General features: G+C 41.2%; 1 protein-coding gene across 2 annotated transcripts in view; it reads right to left on the minus strand.

The window, feature by feature from the left end:
- Positions 1 to 19192, minus strand: part of nfat5b (nuclear factor of activated T cells 5b) — a 158809-nt gene that overhangs the window by 55507 nt on the left and 84110 nt on the right. For both annotated transcript variants that reach the window (XR_010965974.1, XM_067998070.1), the window contains exons 4-7: positions 16761 to 16950; positions 14651 to 14841; positions 9469 to 9641; positions 2983 to 3117 (exon numbers count right to left, since the gene is read on the minus strand). Coding sequence is in view for 1 of the 2 variants with exons in the window: in XM_067998070.1 (XP_067854171.1) it covers positions 2983 to 3117; positions 9469 to 9641; positions 14651 to 14841; positions 16761 to 16950 (689 nt within the window). In the remaining variant the exon portion in view is untranslated. The remainder of the gene's footprint in view (positions 1 to 2982; positions 3118 to 9468; positions 9642 to 14650; positions 14842 to 16760; positions 16951 to 19192) is intronic.

The raw sequence follows: 19192 nt of genomic DNA on the forward strand, positions 1-19192 counted from the left end.
ATGGCTAAGCAAGTTTATCCAGTGAGTAGCTTTGCGTTACATGCCAGGAAGGTCCCAGGTTTAATCCCTGGTCTGTGCTGAGGAAATTTATCTTAGCAGTAATTGCAATTGGATTAGAGAATGGTTAACTAGACAAGATTCCTGCTCACGTTTGCTCTCCAGTGAGCCTTATAGGAACTGTGCATGTATGGATGTCAGGTGAGAACAGGGCCAAAGTCAGCAGTGATGCACCCTGCAGTTAAATAGCCTCCTGACATCTCAGTCGAGGCTCATATATGAATAATGGCAACTTGGGTGAGTCAATGTCTTCAGGAGAGAGGCGAGAATAAAATTGCCAGAGAAAAATTGGTGAGAAAATAATTTGTTAAGAAGTTAGGACAAGTCACATTAGAAATACAATTATTTCAACTTCTAGAATTTTTAAAAGTCTCATATTTAACTTGAAGAATGTTCAATTTTGTTTCCATGTGATTTTAGCTCTTGCTTAATTACTTTTTGCTACCTTTGTGGCCTTAGATTTTTCTACAGCCACCAATCTCAACTGGCAATAGGGGGACAGCGAATGATTTCCATTGTTTCTTCCTCCCCCCCCCACCCCCCCAACCCTCCCTTGGATATTGAATGCTCCACCATCACAGGATATTTCATCCAACAGCCTGGTCAAGAAATGATTAAAATCTGTTCACAGAATTTGAATGACAGCCAAGGCTAGATTTCAAAGCCAATCCCTCTGAATTGGAGTTGAATGCTCCAGCACAGCTGCAAGGAATATCTTTCATGAATTCTTTTTTTATTTTTCTATTGGTTCATTTATTTTGGAATATTCTATTTGAAAAGCAAGTACAGATTACATCAGGATAACCAACCTGGAGGAATATCATCAGTAGCAACTGTTTAAATTCAATTGCTAATTTTGTTCCCTTTCGCTGGTGTGTTCATCAATTCCTCCAAGCCTTCTGATGTGAACAGTTTGATTTTTAAAAGGCTGCAGATTCCCTCGTTAATTCAGCACCATGCAACATAGCAATAGCCTTAACTCATGAGTGAATTAAACAGAGTAATACACAATAGCTGAATATGCACAACAGAGAACTTAAAGATGAAGCTCTGTACATATTAAATAGCTACTGTGCTTTTTAGTTACACATCAGAAGCCTTATAATGGCAAATAAGGGCACTATGTGTATATGTCAGGTTGGCTCAGTTCATAGCACTTCTAGTTGAGAAGGTTTGGATTTAAGCCCCATATCAGCTCATATTCTAGGATTAGGCTTCAGTAGCGAATGAGTGCAAAATTGTTGGAGAGGCCATCTTTCAAATGAAACATTAAATTGTGGCTCTGTCTCACTGTTCCAGTTTTTCTAGGCTTTAGAGATCCCACAACACTAACTGAAGAAAAGCAGAGTTTGTCCTGTTTTCTTAGCCAACATTTCCTTCTTCAACCAATACCACAAAAAATAGATTAACTGGTCATTCATTTCATTGCTGTTCACAGGATGTTGCAGGCATAGAATGGTTGCTGCGTTTGTCTATGTAAACAACAGTTCCTGCACCTCAGAAACAATTCTTTGTGTGCAATGAGATGTTGCAATGTGATAAGACGCTATGTGAATATTACCGAAAAAAACACGCACTTTTTCTCCAATGATTAGTTTTAAGGGTGGAAATAATCAATATTGTAGTCAAAACTTAAGATAAAATGACTAGATATTATCCTCTTTACAATTTACCATTCATTCAAATGCAAATTGCTGATGAACCTGTTTCAGCATCATCTGGATCTAAAAGTTCTAATATTAATGTGTCTACTTCACAGGAAAATATGGAACGAGTGCACAAACGCCTTTGAAAACAAAAATCAGGATTTTTTTTTACACAAGAAACATCTTTGATCTATTTGGCCAGATACATAGAAAGTATTACATAACTGGAATATTAACTCTTCACCCAGTTAATCAATTATTAAACCCTCTTCATTCCATACGTGTGTGGAGCACTTGCTGGAGATTGGTAGTTTATGGAAAAAGTAAACCTAGTAACATCAGTGATGTGATGACTTACAAGGGCCATAAGCAGTAATTAGTTATTGACCGGGTTCATTAGTGGCTCACTCTTGTAAAAAAAAACAGCTTCCGATCTTCAATCACACTTACACTAAATATAAATTAAAGTAATAGTATTAACAGTTTTAGAATTTTTAAATGTATTTTCAAACCTGACACTGTTCAGTGTGGTCTATCCTTTTAACTGGCATATCTAGACTTCAATGGAACCGGAAGAGCAGGAATGGGTTGTTTCAGTAGGGAGAGAAGGCAGCAAGGATGTGTTTTGAAAGGGGTAACAAAATTATCTGGGTACAATTCCTCCATGGTGTGATGGTGAGCTAAGAAGTTGGAGAATAGTATTATTTATTCTTTTGTTTTCTGGGCTTCATGTTGGACACTAGTCCCAGTACAAGTAGAAGACTCTCATTCTGAGTAAAAATAGCACTGACAGAGTTTACACAACAGGATTCATGGTTTACCACAAAATAAACCAAGTGATGGTCATGTTGCTCACGAGTCTGGAGCTAATAATATAGGACTGGCTCACTGGTGGCTCATAGTTCTGTGATATCCCATTATGCAACTTGTTTATATCAGATATTATGTGGTATTATTTGGAATTTTTTTTGTGACAACATTTTTCACATGGAAGCACCTTGAATGCACACTGGTGCATGTTGCAATTTTTGAGATGCAGCTGCTGGAACTGTTGCAGAAAGACATCAATGGAGATCTGGAGCTAGAAGACTTTTTTTTTAAAGATAACTAGTGCTCCTCAGTTATTGCACTCAATGTGAGGTGCAGCTAGCAGTTAATCCCAACTGTGCATCACACTATACAGAAAGCAGTCACGAGACTGGTATTTGTTACATAATGGTAGCCTCATATTAATTAAGAATTAAATATCATTTATTTTAGTTACAGAACATCAACTTACCTGAATTATTCTCTTGAAAAATAACCTTTGTGCCTTTCAGAAAGTTTTTTCCTATCAGAAATAACTCTTCGCCTCCTTTCACTGTGCAAGTGTGCAGGCTTTTTTTCAAGATCTCTGGTGCTCCTGCTGGTTGAGCTTTAAACAAAATGAAAAACAAAACTAGTTCATAAACTATAAAGTGGAGACACCAAAATTACACAGTAATTTCAAGACTACTGTACCAAAATCCTGAAGGACTTTACAATGCAACAGTATAAGGTGGGAATGTGTTTTTTTTATGTTTTATTTAAATTGTGCATTATCTCAGTACCAGAAGTCTACATAACAAAATAAACAATAAAGCAAATTACTACATTTTCAACTTTACATGCACTCTAAACATATTGGCCCAGATTTTGCTGTCAAAATAACGGTGAAGTTAACGGCGCTCATGTTATTTATGTGCAAATCACATAGCAATTGTAAGCGAGGGCAGATGCATAATTAAACGTGAAAATCTGGAAGTTGCAGTCTGAAATGTGCCGTTTCGTCGTTAGTTTCGCGAAAACAGCATCTCACTGGCTGACTCACTATACAAATGAATTGAATGGCGTGAAGTTCCTGTACTTGCATGGCAGATATGAACTAAACTCGCCACAGTAAGTTGGGCTTGTTCATTTCAGTCTAAGTACCCTTTTTAATGGCGTGATAAGTATTAATTACTGCCAAACAACCTCTCTGGCACTGAAAATTAACTATTACAAGTGTGGAGTCTCATTCCTCTAGCTTTTAATTGTTGTTGGAGAAAAAACTTTTTTTGTCTCTTTTTTTCTCTCTCTTAATCCAATCTTTCTTTCTCTCTCAATTTCTCTTTCTGTACCTGATTTAACATTGAATTCACTATTCTAACACACTTCCTGGTTCAGACTCTACACTGCTCATTAACAATTCTTCAATCTGATTAGGGAGATACACAGTTGCTTGCTGTGACCACAATGGTCTCAGATGCCCTGTTTCCAGCAACTTCTAATGCAAAATCTCATGGAAGTTAAGTGGGCAAGGGCAAGTCTAACTAACCGTTGACCGGCTACAGCAAATTCTGGGCCATTATATAGGTACCTTGGATAACCTGTTCTTGGGGGTCTACTATAGTGACAGAAATTGTAACACTATTGATCGCCGTAAAATTAAACATTGTGATCTATTTTAAGATGGCTAGTCTGGTGATCTCCCCCAGTTTGCTTTTTAATCATCAAGGATCAAGATTAATAAATCAAAATGACTTTAGTTGTTAAGCCTATGGCGCTCGTGTTGGTGAAACTGCTTTATAAGGTGTGCAAGTCAAAGTAGGATAGAATTAGTAGAGGTTAAACTGCTTTATAAGATTTTAGAGTGATTTTACTGACTTCAAGAATTATGGGTAAGAAATGAAACATTCATAATAATGAACAGAAGTTGGATCCCCCATTCTACTGCGATCCCAATCTAAGTTGTATGGGAAGACATAGAATGAAAACCAGACATCTCCCGAAAAGGAATAGGAAATTTGACAGCAAGCATCACTAGACAGAGCTAAGCGATTCCACAACCAACGGATCAGATCAAAGCTCTGCAGTCCTGCCACATCCAGTCATGAAGCGTGGTGGACAACTAACGGGAGGAGGAGGCTCCGTGAACATCCCTACCCTCAATGATGGCAGAGCTCAGCACGTGAGTGCAAAAGACAAGGCTAAAGCGTTTGCAACTATCTTCAGCCAGAAGTGCCGAGTGGATGATCAACCTTGGCCTCCTCCCAAGATCCTCACCATCACAGAAGCCAATCTTCAGCCAATTCGATTCACTCCACGTGATATCAAGAAACGACTGAGTTCAGCATAGGATACGGCAAAGGCTATGGGACCCAACATCATTCCGGCTGTAGTGCTGAAGACTTCTGTTCCAGAACTAGTCGCACCTCTAGCCAAGCTGTTCCAGTACAGCTACAACACTGGCATCTACCCGACAAAATGGAAAATTGCCCAGGTAGATCCTGAACACAAAAAAACAGGACAAATCCAATCTGGCCAATTACCGCCCCATCAGTCTACTCTCAATCATCAGAAAAGTGATGGAAGATGTCGGCGACAGTGCTATCAAGTGGCACTTATTCACCAATAATCTGCTCACCGATGCTCAATTTGGGTTCCGCCAGGACCACTCGGCTCCAGGCCTCATTACAGCTTTGGCCCAAACATGGACAAAAGAGCTGAATTCCAGAGATGAGTGACAGTGACTGCCCTTAACAACAAGGCAGCATTTGATCGATTCTAGCCACCTCCCCTTGATATTCAACTGCATTACCATCGCCGAATCCCCCACCATCAACATCCTGGGGGTCACCATTGACCAGAAACTCAACTAGACCAGCCACATAAATACTGAGGCTACAAGAGCAGGTCAGAGGCTGGGTATTTCGTGGTGAGTGACTCACCCCCTGACTTCCCTCAGCCTTTCCACCATCTACAAGGCATCAGGAGTATGATGGAATACTCTCCACTTGCCTGGATGAGTGCACCTCCAACAACACAAGAAGCTCGACACCATCCAGGACAAAGCAGCCCACTTGATTGGCACCCCATCCACCACCTTAAACGTTCACTCCCTCCACCACTGGCACAGCATGGCTGCAGTGTGTACCATCTACAAGATGCACTGCAGCAACTCACCAAAGCTTCTTCGACAGTACCTCCCAAACCTGCAATCTCTGTCACCGAGAAGGACAAGGGCAGCAAGCGCATGGGGACACCACCACCTGCACGTTCCCCTCCAAGTCACACACCATCCTGACTTGGAAATATATCGCCGTTCTTTCATTGTCGCTGGGTCAAAATCCTGGAACTCCCTACCTAATAGCACTGTGGGAGTACCTTCACCATACAGACTGCAGCGGTTTAGGAAGGCGACTCACTACCACCTTCTCATGGGCAATTAGGTATGGGCAATAAATGCTGGCCTTGCCAGCGATGCCCACATCCCATAAATGAATAAAAAAAAGATAGCCAACACTGCTGGAAAAAGCCTAGGCGCAGACCAGCCATGCAATATTTCCTCTTAGCCACAGTAGGTGTGTATAACAGTGTTACAATTTTGGATTCTCAAAAAACCTTTCCTATCTCGATGGTTACACAGCAGTTCGCATAAGTGGATCTTGACCACTATGATCTGAAAACTGTATATCTCTTCAGTAATCTGCCCTTGCATAGTTGCATGCCCTAAAAATTAATTACAGTGCTAGCCTTGGCTCAATGGTAGCACTCTTGCCTCTGAATCAAAGTCATGGGTTCAAGCCCCACTCCAGGACCTAAGCACTTAATCAAGACTGACATTTTGGTGTAGCAATGAGGGAGTGCTGCACTGTTGGATGTGCCATCTTTCAGATGTGGCATTAAACCGAGGTTCCGTCTGCTCTCTTAGGTGAAAGATCCCATGACACTATTCAAAGAGGAGCTGGGGAATTCCCCCAGTGTTCCACCAAATATTTATCCCTCAAACAACATCACAGAAACAATTTATCCGGTCATTTATCTCATAAACCTGCAGCAAGCTCTGCTAAATTTTTCAGGCCTCTCTTCTAATGCGCTTGAAATCAAGTGCAATTTTTTTTTAAGTGGTGGAAGTAAAATTTTAAAAAGCTTTGTGCCAGGCTCCAGGAGGGAGCTTGAAGAGGAGTGTATTAGTGGACTCGAAGCTGATCCATGTGGGAAACAGGAACCACTTAGGAATAATGAGACTAGTATACTGAGGCTCAAAGTCAGGGGCTCCAGGTAACCAAGCCAGGGACTCTGCCAATAGAACAGGCAAATGAGATGAAAGCTCATGGACTAATCAGATCACAGAGAACCGGACTTCACCCAAAAGGCACACTCAATTAAAAAAAATATATACATTTAATGTATAATTACAGAAAAGTACCATGCTCTCATGAAAATAACTGGTAGGAAAGAACCAAAAATATGTTCCAAGCAAGGTTGTGAGCATTTTTTATACCTTTTTTAAAAAACGAGCTGACCAACAACATTTTCCCAACAGTTAACAGGTACACCTCTGTGTAGGTATGTGTAAATAGAGATTTTGAGTCAATATGTAAACAAGCAGTTGTGAGCAAGTCTGTGTATATATAGTGTAACCAGGCCAACAGTGTAGATGGTGTGTGTACTGTTGAGCTATAGCTCCACATCTGTGATGCATAGTTTTGTTCTTTTGATTACCAAAAACAAATGTATATATATTATATATTAAGCTACTTTCCTCATAATACAATGCAGGAAATGTCATGGAAGTCTTAAAGTACATTACAAATACAGGAGAAGACGAGCCTTTCTTTCAGACTAACACCATAGTAATAAACAGGTCAAACTGGTAAGATGCCCAATATCAATTCCAGTTTTGAAAACTGCTAGAGATGCAATTAATCACAAACCATGTTGGCACACAATCTAACAGAAACAACACACTATTTCACTCTGTATATTTGGCAATAAAGCATTTATTGGGAAAATTAAACCAGACATAGGGATTGATGGATTAGTGTAATTTCCCGTACCAGTCTTAGAATAACCAGCTGCAAGTAGCAAATGCAAATAGCCACAGTGAAAACAAGTATTTTCCCCCCATAAAGTAAATTGTAATGCCTACAGGCATCGGTAATACCATTTAAACTCCACAGGCATGCAAGGTATGTTTTAGTCCTAGGTACAATGCAACGGTACAATTATTATCTAGTTAACATTTAACAGACAGCAATACACCATTTTATTTTTACCATCAATGCTAATTCCAGGTTTATGCTTTTGAAAGACAACATCCTTTAAAGAAATTGTCACGGTAAGTATCTTATCCATGAATAAATGAAACAATTTCCTTTTTGTTAGTTTAAACCAGTTTAATTATGACATAATAACGTTTGACCTTTCAAACAATTAAACGTTACTCATCTACTTTCTTTGGGGATCAGAGCTTTGAACTTGAATGTACCTTTGAATTTGTTAATCATCATAGTAACTAATCAACTCTTGGTACAAAAACATTGAGCTTTGAATCAGGAGTGCCATATGAAGGAACTATCCAAGAAGATTTACTTATTTACTACACTTTAAATGATTTTGTTTACATTTTTATTACAAAATACTTCCCACCTTTCCCCCATACAAATAAAAAAAACTGACTTTGATACAATTCAATTTTTTATATTTATTTTTATATTTTAATGGATTTCCCATGGAGTTGCTCATGGAAGTACGGGGATATGGTGCTTTTTAAGGAAGTAGATATAGCACGGCATTGCTTATGGTAAGTAATTAGACATGCTGCTTGGAAGGGGATGCTGGATTTTGGGGATTTGCAAGGGGTGTGGGATGACTTCAGGAAGCTGGGGAAGTGAGCAATCACTTGGTGTGGGGGGGGTTGTGACTTGGGGGGAGTAGTGAGTAGTTGGAGAGGAAGTAATTAGTATTTCTGGAGGGGATAGTGGGTGTTAGCGCAGTGAGAAATCTGGCGTGTCGTAGTGACTATTGGGGGGGGGCATTTGCAACGCAGTGGTGATTTGGGGGCAGTGAACTGTTGGGAGAGGCACAGTGGGAGAGTTTAGAAATGGGTGGAAGTAGAATGAAGGTGTGGAAAGAATTACAGAGGAGAGGTCTGGGCCTAGCAGTGAGAGCTGTAATGTACAGAATAACCCTATACTCAATACCAACAATCCAGATACCTCACTCCTATCCCAATTATCCACTGCCCCATATGCATTACCATCCCCCAAATACTAAGTACACCCTCCACAACTACTCACTACCTCCACTCACCAGCCCAAATTCTCACTATCACAGGTCCCCTCACTCAGTCCACAACACTCCAAGTAACCACAGTAATTTAAAATGGATGTAGACTAGCAATGCTGGGATGGAGACACACGGAACGATCACATATGGCGCAATGGAGATTATAGCCATTATTTGATAGCGTGCAGTCCCTTTACAAATACATGACATAAGATTGCTGTTAAATTCCTTAGAATAGAAGTTCTGAAAAAGCGATTTTCCCAATCTCCAACCACAATTTAATAAACTAACAACTGATTCCAGGTTATCCATATCAGAGGTGATTTTTCTCCTCCTTCCCAGTGCCACCATCATTCTACAACTGTGCTTTGGCACTCTCAACACCATATAATCATTTTAAGAAAAAGTCTATTAGTAGGCAGTATAATTTTAACTGGTTAAACTCAACAATAGACTTTGGAATCCCTAATCCTTCACTCTTGACAACCAACACCCAAGCTCTCTGGACTTAGGAAAATGGAATATCCCCTTATGAGGAGAGAGCATGCACTCTATAGTAAGCAAACAGGTACCATGTGTGAATTTCTCAATAGTTTGGTACGGAGATTCCTAAGCAAAGTGATGGGTTTCCGCATGGGGCAGACAACTGGCTAACCAAAAAAAAAACTGTACTTTTAAAGAAAAGATTACTCACTGCATAGGATGGATGATGAAGATGTCTGTAGTGTTAAAGTAGACCCATCAGCACGAACAATATTGACTCGGAACACCAACCGTGCACGAGTACTTTTCTTCTTGGATCCTGCAATGCCAATTCGTGCTTCAACGTCAGCGTTCCTGAGTTTTAGAATTCCCACACAGTCAACCCTACAAACATAAAGATGCAGATAAGAATTTAAAACAGTAATAGTGCAATAGCTGTTAAGAATAATTTCACGAAAGTCTCAAGCTGACACTCTTCTTCCCCTGCCCTTAAACAACAACTTGCATTTATGTAGCTCCTTTAACTTAAAGAATGTTCCAAGTCACTTCATAACTAGGTGTAAGGAAAACAAACTCTGCATGAGGAAGAGAGCGATTAGGAGGGGTGGCTGACAACTTGGTTAAAGAAGTAGGTATTGAGGAGGTTTATAAAGGTGCAGTTAGAGGCGAGAGGTTTAGGGAAGGAGTGTTAGAGAATCAGACCGAAGAGGCTGAAGGCTCTGCCATCTACGCCAGAGCAAAGGGGTGAGATGAAGCACAAAAAGCCAATGTTAGAGCAATGGAGCATTGGGAGGGGATTTAGGGCTGAAGGAGATAATCTGGGACTAGTCCATGCAGGGATTTATAGGGAAGGAAGCTGATGTGTTGGGGCCTGGGGACCGAGTGCAAATCAATAAGGATTGGAATGATGGGCACGAAGAACAGTGTGGGATAGGGTACGTGTGGTAGTTCTAGACAAGTTAGAGTCTATGAAAGGTGAAGAACAGGAGGACAGCAGGGAGAATATTAGATTAGTCAAGATTGGAGGGACAAAGACACGTATAATGGTTTCAGTGGCAGAGGAGCTAAAATGGGGACAGAGGCAGTTAATGTTGCAGAGGCGGAAGTAAGTGGTTTTGGTGGTGAATAGAATGTGGGATTTAAAGCTCAGATCGGGGTCAAACAGGATGGCAAGAATGTGAATGGTCTATTCCAGCTTCAGAGAATAGCAGGGAAGGGGGATGCAAATGGAGTTTGTGGCAGGGGCCAAAAGTGATAGCTTCAACCTTCCCAATGTTGAGCTTAGGAAGTTTTGATTTATCCAAGTCTTGATATTGGACAAGCAGTTAGACAACATGGAGGAAACCAAATGGTTGAGAGAAGTGGTGGAGATGTAGAGCTGGGTATCTTCAACTTACACATGAAAACTGACCCTATGCCTGCAGATGATGTTGCTGAGGAGCAGCATTTGGATAAGGAAGAGGAGAGGGCCAAGGATAGATCCTTGGGAGATTCGGGAGATAACGGTGCAGGGAAGGAAAGAGAAGCCACTGCAGGAGATAATGGTATGGGGAACAGAAGAGAAGCCATTGCTGGAGATGCACTGGCTGCATTCAGATAGTTAGGAATTAAACCATGCAAAAGAGGTCCCATGGTGCTGTCCAATGGAGCAGAGGCATTAGAGGAGAATGGCATGGTCAACTATATTGAATGCTTTGGAAAGGACAAGGAGAACAAAAAGGAATAATGCATCACAGCCATAGGGGACTTCATTCACAGTTTGGCTAGGGCCACTTTGATGATGTAACAAGGGCAGATGACAGACTAGAGGAATTTTAACTAGAGTTTCAGAGAGATTGGCAGAGAGTAGGGAGATAATAACATAATCATGGATGTTAAGAGAGGAAAGAGAAGTTAGAGATAGGGCAGTGAGGTAATTCTGGCAATCTTCTTCCTTTCACGCCCCTTAATGTCACCCCCAAGTTCACCCCTTTTCCCTACCCCAAGGTGCAAGTCTCATCACCTTCCCCCTACCCCTCCCTGTGCACTGCAACTGGTTTCTCCCCTTTTTACACCACCGAGCTTCTGCCCTCTCCTCTTGTTCACCCATCTAAAACAATCCTGCTTCTGCCCTTGGTCCTCCCGCCCTAGAGTTGCTCGCAGTTTTTCCCCTCTTTCTTCCCTCTCCCAACACCACTCCGGCAGAGTCCTGTTGTTGCTGCTGTAAATGATTCCAGCTGCTGCATATTGTGGGGGAGGATTTCCAGATCTCATGAGAATTTCCATCCGTAGTCTGCATAGAATCACTTGCAGCAGCAGCAGCAGCAATAGAATTCGGGCAGGAGCTCCAGATCAGTGTGGGGGTGGGAAGAAAACCATCCAATTCATGCTGATTTCCGTCTGTGAGTACAGACACTCAGACTAGGCTGTGAAAATGTTGACTGATAAAAACGTACGTTTGACAAATATTGTTTACTACAAGTTCAACCTGAAATACACTCAGGGGTAGTTGATTCAAACACTAGGTGCAAAATAACGGCCAGAAAATAATTTATTCCTCACCATGGACATCTCTTCACCTTGATGAAGCCATAACATGGTATACCACTGTATAGAAGAAGGTATCTTCTTTTACACAATTCATCACATCTTCCTATCTCAGCTTGGCTGTCTGTGTAACACCAGTGCCAGTGTATGGTAGCCTGGTGGTTATGGTACTGGGCCAGCATCCAGAGATCATGGGGTAAATTTTAACCCCCGAAGAGTGGGTTGGGGACAGGTGGGAAGGTAAAAAAAAAGTAAAAAACTCTACCCCAACCCGCCCACTTCCGGTTTTAACGGAGGTGGGTTGAGGGGCAGGCGACCAACCCGCTCTCAGGAGGTGGGCCAGTCAGTAAAATCTTTTAAAGGAGGATGCAGGCATCTATTTTAATAGTTTTTTTATTTTTAACTCCTGGGGGCCAGGATTCCTGGGCCTTCTGCTTCACGCCACACAAGAGGAAGCGAGAAGGTCCGGATCAACAGGTAGGCGCCTTTACTGCACTGCTTGTGGGCCAGGAGGAGCAGGAGTGTATTCTCCAGGCCCAACAAGCCCACTTGCCGCGATCCCCTCCCCATGTCCGACCCTCCCCCACCCCAACGATTTCCGACCCCACTCCCCCACAATCTCCAACCCCCTCCCCCATGATTTCTAACCACCCCCACGATCTCTGACCATTCCAATGTCCGGTTCCCCCCCCCCCCCATGAGTGAGCCCCTGATGACCGACCCTCCCAATGAGTGAACCCCTGATGACCGACCCGCCCAATGACCTACCCCCATGACCTACCCCCCCCACCCGATCTCCCACTGACCTATGCCCCCCGCCGATCTAAGGCTTACCTGCTGGCATACACTCCCTGGATGCTTTCCCGACCGACTGACATACTGTCAATCTGGCTGGCTGTCGGGCGGGAAATCTACTGGAAAAAAAAACTGAAAGACATCCCTACATTAAAATCATAAGGATGTCTGGGAAACCCATACTTCCGGGTTTCCCATCCAGGAATTCCCCACCCCTCACTGCTCTCTTCCCGGCTCCTTGTTAAAATTTACCCCTATGAGTTCAAATCCCACCAGAAAACAAACATTAAAGTCTGCTGGATTGTCATAAAGCCCAACTAGCTCACTAATATCCTTCAGTAATTGCTGCCTTACTGATATCATCTACATCTCAAGAACAAACAAAAATTGTACTTCAGACTAAAATTTAAATTTGTGCGACTGAGACAAAGAACTGGTTTCCTTATCAATTTTCATTGTGAAATGAAAGAGTTTAAAACTTTTCATTTGAGAGGAGTAGTCTCACTGTTGCAATTTGAAAGATAAACCGTGGAAGGTAAATACGGATTGCAAAATACAGAACTGTGATCTGTCAAAAGTGGGTTGCCAAAAATTCCACAGATTCCAGAGGACAAGGCAAACTTATAGATCCTGGTCTGAAACGAGTTAACCAAACTCCATGGAATTAATAGCTCAGTGTTCCTGCTGCAGCCTCATGAATCAAGACAGCACTACATAAATATTTTCATCAGTAACAACTTACATTGGTATAACTAATATTGAAAAAAATCATATTGTTAATGTAATTAATTTGTTGAATGTTTACCAACTGAAAAACTGAAATATCATGTAACCTGGTGCATTAAGGCAGTTTAAACAATGTGCAAGAAACTGTTCCACAACTTATCAAAATTGTACAGTGATTAAATTGGAATGGAATGCAGAGGGCTGCGATGTGATCAAATTGAAATGGAATGGAGGGGATTGCAGTTTGTTCTCTCCTGAAGCAATCATAAATGTTGTCTGTATCCTGCATTCCAATCAGATTTTACACACCTTCTAGATACCAATGTGACCACTGATACAGTATATAATTGTGATTTTCCTTAACAAGCACCCTACAGAGAACTATAAAAAATTCAAACTGATGAACACAGTTTCAGCTTAGGACTCAACACAGATGCCAACGCTCAACAACCCGAGCCACTGAGGCAGATTCTGTTTTTGTTGCTCGACAAGGAACTTTGCATTTATCAAACGATGTGGGTGGAACATGCTGACATTACACTTGGTCACAGTACTGATCACGTTCAGTCACCCCACCATATACTAGCCACTTACAACCTTAAACTCAGCACAGTTGCTTAGGGTTGTTCATATTAGCTTTGCTGGATCAGTAAAGCATTAAACCATCGGAGACTCACAAATCTGAACATCTGAGATGAAATTGCTGAAGCTTAAACTTCCAGTTGGTTCTGTGAAATGAAAACTACAATATCTCATTTCACTTTTAATTTACATCTGGGCCACAATACAGTAGATTTATTGATCTCTTCTAATGCATTACATTTTATGAACAGTACTTGTATGTTTTCTGCAAAAACAATAGTGAGGTATCATCTCATTTCGCTTCTTCTCTCCTGAAGGCTATAATTCATGTTGCAGTACAGTTCCACGGGTGATTTTTAATAGATACTTTGCCCAAGTGACCATTCTTCATGTATGCACCTAGACAGTGAAAGTCAGCAGCTACTTCACTGTGATGCTCTATTGTTAAGTCCAGTTACGTCCTTTTCCAACATTACTACCATCAGCAGCTCTGGATTTCTCCTCTCTACTGTGGGGACATTGTTGGTCTGCACTGCTGATGCAGCTGAGATCAGCGACGTCAGCACAAATCAGAGATTGAACTTGGAATCTCCCTCATCTCTATGGTTCAATTCCACACTGGACATTGTCTTTACCAACTGAGACAATACGGAAACACAAAATTGAAATCTAATATTCACACCCAAAATGAGTACCCTCCACATGTTCCATCCATTTACCAGAAAATACATTAATGATATCAATAGATCACAGCAAATACTTACGCTAGTGTCATGTTATTTCCAGGATCCAGGCTGACCTCAATCACAGTTGTTCCTTCAATATCCACCTCCTTGCACGGAGTAGTATTTCGCCCAGTGACTCTGCACGCTTGGTAAAAACCATGAGGTTTGACTCGGCCAGAGTCATTACCAACAAAAACCTGTAAGATTACTGGTTCGTTGTAACCTTCCAACTAAAAGAAAATAATTGAAGAGTTTATTATATGAAATCTTTGAGATGGCACAAGGAAAATTTTAACTTTTAAAAGTGGAGTTTTAACAAATGATAAACCTTCATTTAAGTACAAGTGTTCTTCTAATTTTGAAATCAATCTCTGCCCTTACAAAATAAATATTCTTTCAGCATAGCAAAGCAAATAAACAGAAACTACAAATTTTTCTTTCACATATTCTCTCTCAGGATATGCGCGTCACCGGCAATGCCGGAATTTATTGCCCACCCCGAGTTTCCCTTGAGAAGATAGTGGTGAGCCTTCTTCTGGAACCGCTGCAGTCTGTGTGGTGAAGGTACTCCCACAATGCTGTTGGGTAGGAAGTTCCAGATTCTGTTTCAGCAACAATTAAGGAACAGTGATATATGTTTAAGTCAGAATGGTGTGTGACTTGGAGGGGAACTTGGAAGTGATGCTGTTCCCATGCACCTGCTGCCCTTGTCCTTCTAGGTGATGGAGGTCGCGGGTTTGGGAGGTGTTGTCGAAGAAGCCATGGCGAGTTCCTGCAGTGCATCGTGTAGAAAGTACATGCTGCCGCCACGGTACGCCGGTAGTGGAGGGAGTGGATTGTTTAAGCTAGTGGATGGGATACCAATCAAACCGATGGCTTTATCCTGAATGGTGTTGAGCTTCTTGAGCTGCAGCCATTCAGGCAAGTGGAGACTATTCCATCACATAGGAACATAAGTAGGCCATTCAGCCCCTAGAGACCGCTCCGCCATTTGATAACATCATGGCTAATCTGTGATCTAACTCCGTATACCTGCCTTTGGCCCATATCCCTTAATACTTTTGATTGCCAAAATGCTATCTATCTCAGATTTTAAATTAGCAATTGAGCTAGCATCAGTTGCCGTTTGCGGAAGAGAGTTCCAAACTTCTACCACCCTTTGTGTATAGAAGTGTTTTCTAATCTCACTCCTGAAAGGTCTGGCTCTAATTTTTAGACTGTGCCCCCTACTCCTAGAATCCCCAAACAGCGGAAATAGTTTCTCTCTATCCACCCTATCCGTTCCCCTTAATATCTTATAAACTTCGATCAGATCACCCCTTAACCTTCGAAACTCCAGAGAATACAACCCCAATTTGTGTAATCTCTCCTTGTAACTTAACCCTTGAAATCCACGTATCATTCTAGTAAACCTACGCTGCACTCCCTCCAAGGCCAATATGTCCTTCCGAAGGTGCGGTGCCCAGAACTGCTCACAGTATTCCAGGTGCGGTCTAACCAGGGTTTTGTATAGCTGCAGCATAACTTCTGCCCCCTTGTACTCTAGTCCTCTAGATATAAAGGCCAGCATTCCATTAGCCTTATTGATTATTTTCTGCACCTGTTCATGACACTTCAATGATCTATGTACCTGAACCCCTAGGTCCCTTTGGACATCCACTGTTTTTAACTTTTTACCACTTAGAAAGTACCCTGTTCTATCCTTTTTTGATCCAAAGTGGATGACCTCACATTTGTCTACATTGAATTCCATTTGCCACAGTTTTGCCCATGTACTTGTGCTTTGCAGGTGGTGGAGAAGCTTTGGGGAGTTAGGAGATGAGCCACTCACTGCAGAATACCCAGCCTCTTGTAGAAAGTACAGGAGAGAGCACAAATCATGACAATCTGAATTCCCTTCTTTTTCCCCCAATAACCTCAATACACTTACTTCCCAAGTATCTATTTTACTTTTAATCACCTCAATTGACTGCGTCTATGGCCTTCTGGGGCATTTCCACATTCTCACAGCCCCACTTTGCGTGATTAATTATTTTCTGCATTTGCTTTTAACTGGCTTTGCTCAAATTCTAACATTATATCCTTTCTTCTAAACAATAAGTTTTTGTTTACTTACAGTAATTTTTTCAAAAGCAGGGGACAAAATTACCTTTACTGTAGGAAAACCTTGTTGTGTCCGATCTTTCACAGAGCCACGGCTACCCTCCGTCAAATACCGTGCCCTGTGCTGTGTCTCAGGTTGAACCAGTACCTTGAGTTCTTTGTCCTCACTTTTACTAGGATAGTGACCAGTTAGTGCTGGGCCCTTCTTTAAAGAAGTTTTCTGTGGTTCTGTTGTTCTGTGAAATGTTAAAAATATTTATCGCCAAAATTACTTTAGTCATATGTAAGAGTTGCATCCTGCATTACTATAGTACTTTCTTTTAAACTCTGTTTCTCACCTTTCAATAAATTATCTTTTATGTTCCAAAAATACCTCACCTCATTTCTGTCACTTAGTGCCTCTAGGAGGAAAGTATAAAATATTCCATTACTCTAAATTTGCAATTCTGTTTTTTTAAAATACCTGGAGTGATATATCTACCAAAAGTACAGTGATGCAGCATAATAGAAAATCAATGCGCAAGGTGGGCCAGTGGTGGGATATGTACTCAATATCACTTCAGTGAGCTTATGATCCCATCTGCCCTGCAGGAAGACAGGCAATGGAGATGGTCTAATTCCTGAGCACCTAGGAAGTATGGTTGAGAATGGCATTAGCTAAGGCCTGGGAACATTTCATTTGCATACCTGCCTTTTGGTGCAGAAGGTTATTGCACGTTAATATGTATCTACCCAAGTATCAATGTGCGGAAGATCCAAAGAGAAAATAAATTAATTTTCTTTAAAAAAAATGTAGGTTGTTTTTGTCCCTTCCTTGCCTCCCCCTTGCACCATACAACCAACCTGCTCTGGAGCCTCTTCCAATCCTTCTCTGATCCATCCACTAGAATGTTCATAGGGATGCATCAGGGTGCTTCACCCTCCAAATTTCCTGTGGGAAGCACCTTATTTCAACTCAGTACCTATTCTTGATAACACAGCCAAGATTGGGAAGGTGCCATCTGAGGAACCCCGGGCAAGAATTTGCATTCTATCATTCTGCAGTGAGCACTTATTTTATTGCATATCCCATTTACACAACCAAACACTACCTGGTTTCATGCCAGTTTGTGAATGTCTTTTATGTTATGCATCTGGACTGGTTTGGTAACTTCACAGCAAAATCTTCGCCCTATATTATAACTGCCTACTTGTACATAAGTGGGAAAAAATGGCCATTTTGCAATCATACAAATCAGCAGGTTCCATTAATAATTTTAAGTAGGCTGACCATTTCAATATATGCACAATGAAAATTAATTCAAATTCATGGATGCATTTACAAAACACAGATATATAACCAAAGAGTCAGTTGGCAAGTTTTTATACCATTATTTTGAATTCAGAACCATTTATATTTGCAATACCATACTGATATGCCTTTAACAGTGGAATCATGCCGGCAGCATAAATGGGGTAATAGCTAAATTTATTACTACCTAGTACATGCAGCTAAGTCAGTAAAACAGCCCAATATAATACTGCATGTAACATAAAATTGAAAAGATTGTAAAGTGTTAAAAATGGAATACTAGGTAATAACACATAATGGGGTGGAGATAATAAGCTATAACAGCAAAGTTCGAGCAGTTTAATGACACTGTCTGAACCCCAAGACATTATATCTTTGGAACATATTTCAGCCGGTGTTATGCTATGTAGCATACTAATGAAGTGGTTTTCTTTCAATGAGCCACTCTTGTCACCACTGCCGCAACCCCCCGCACCCCCCCCAAAGTATGAGTATCCCAGTAAACAGGGGCAGTTGGCCTCCTGCAATTGAATTACGTGATTTAGACTGAGATTATTTTACCACTTGATTTGAGAAGCAGTGATATTGAGCAGAGCTTTCAACCTCAACACGAGCACAAAACAGGCAGTAGCAAATCAGCCACCCATTACACACACCACCGAATTTTCCTTGCTATTGAAGTCAGGCGGGATGTATAATAGGTGGCCCGTTTTACACCTCCACCGAACTTGAAAGCTCAGCCCATTGTAGTTATTTCAGTGAATGTTACAGGGAAATTGTACATAAAAGAGTCTGGATTACATTTATAAGACTGTAATACAGCAGGGAATTGAGGTGATGTTGTAAACTTTGTTCAGTTTACTGCTTTTTTTCTAGTGGGAGTGACATACCAAATGGATAGCTGACTCCCATTTGCTTATCACTTGATTAGGCGAGAAGTGATATTGCACCACATATTTATTGAGCTACTATGGGGGTTTATTTTACTTATTGATAGAGAGGAATATCATAACGTTTTTATAATACGAAGTCACAGAACTGCTTCCCTCACTGCAGTATAAATAAAAGGTACTTTTAGTGACAACATAGAGAACCTTCAAAACAATTTAAAATACAAATTGAATGAAAATTCTTCCAACTCATTTTATCTATTTTATGCACAGGGTTGTTAGCAGAACATGGGCTCC

Source organism: Heptranchias perlo, chromosome 16 (assembly GCF_035084215.1).
Source record: "Heptranchias perlo isolate sHepPer1 chromosome 16, sHepPer1.hap1, whole genome shotgun sequence".
NCBI lineage: Eukaryota > Metazoa > Chordata > Chondrichthyes > Hexanchiformes > Hexanchidae > Heptranchias > Heptranchias perlo.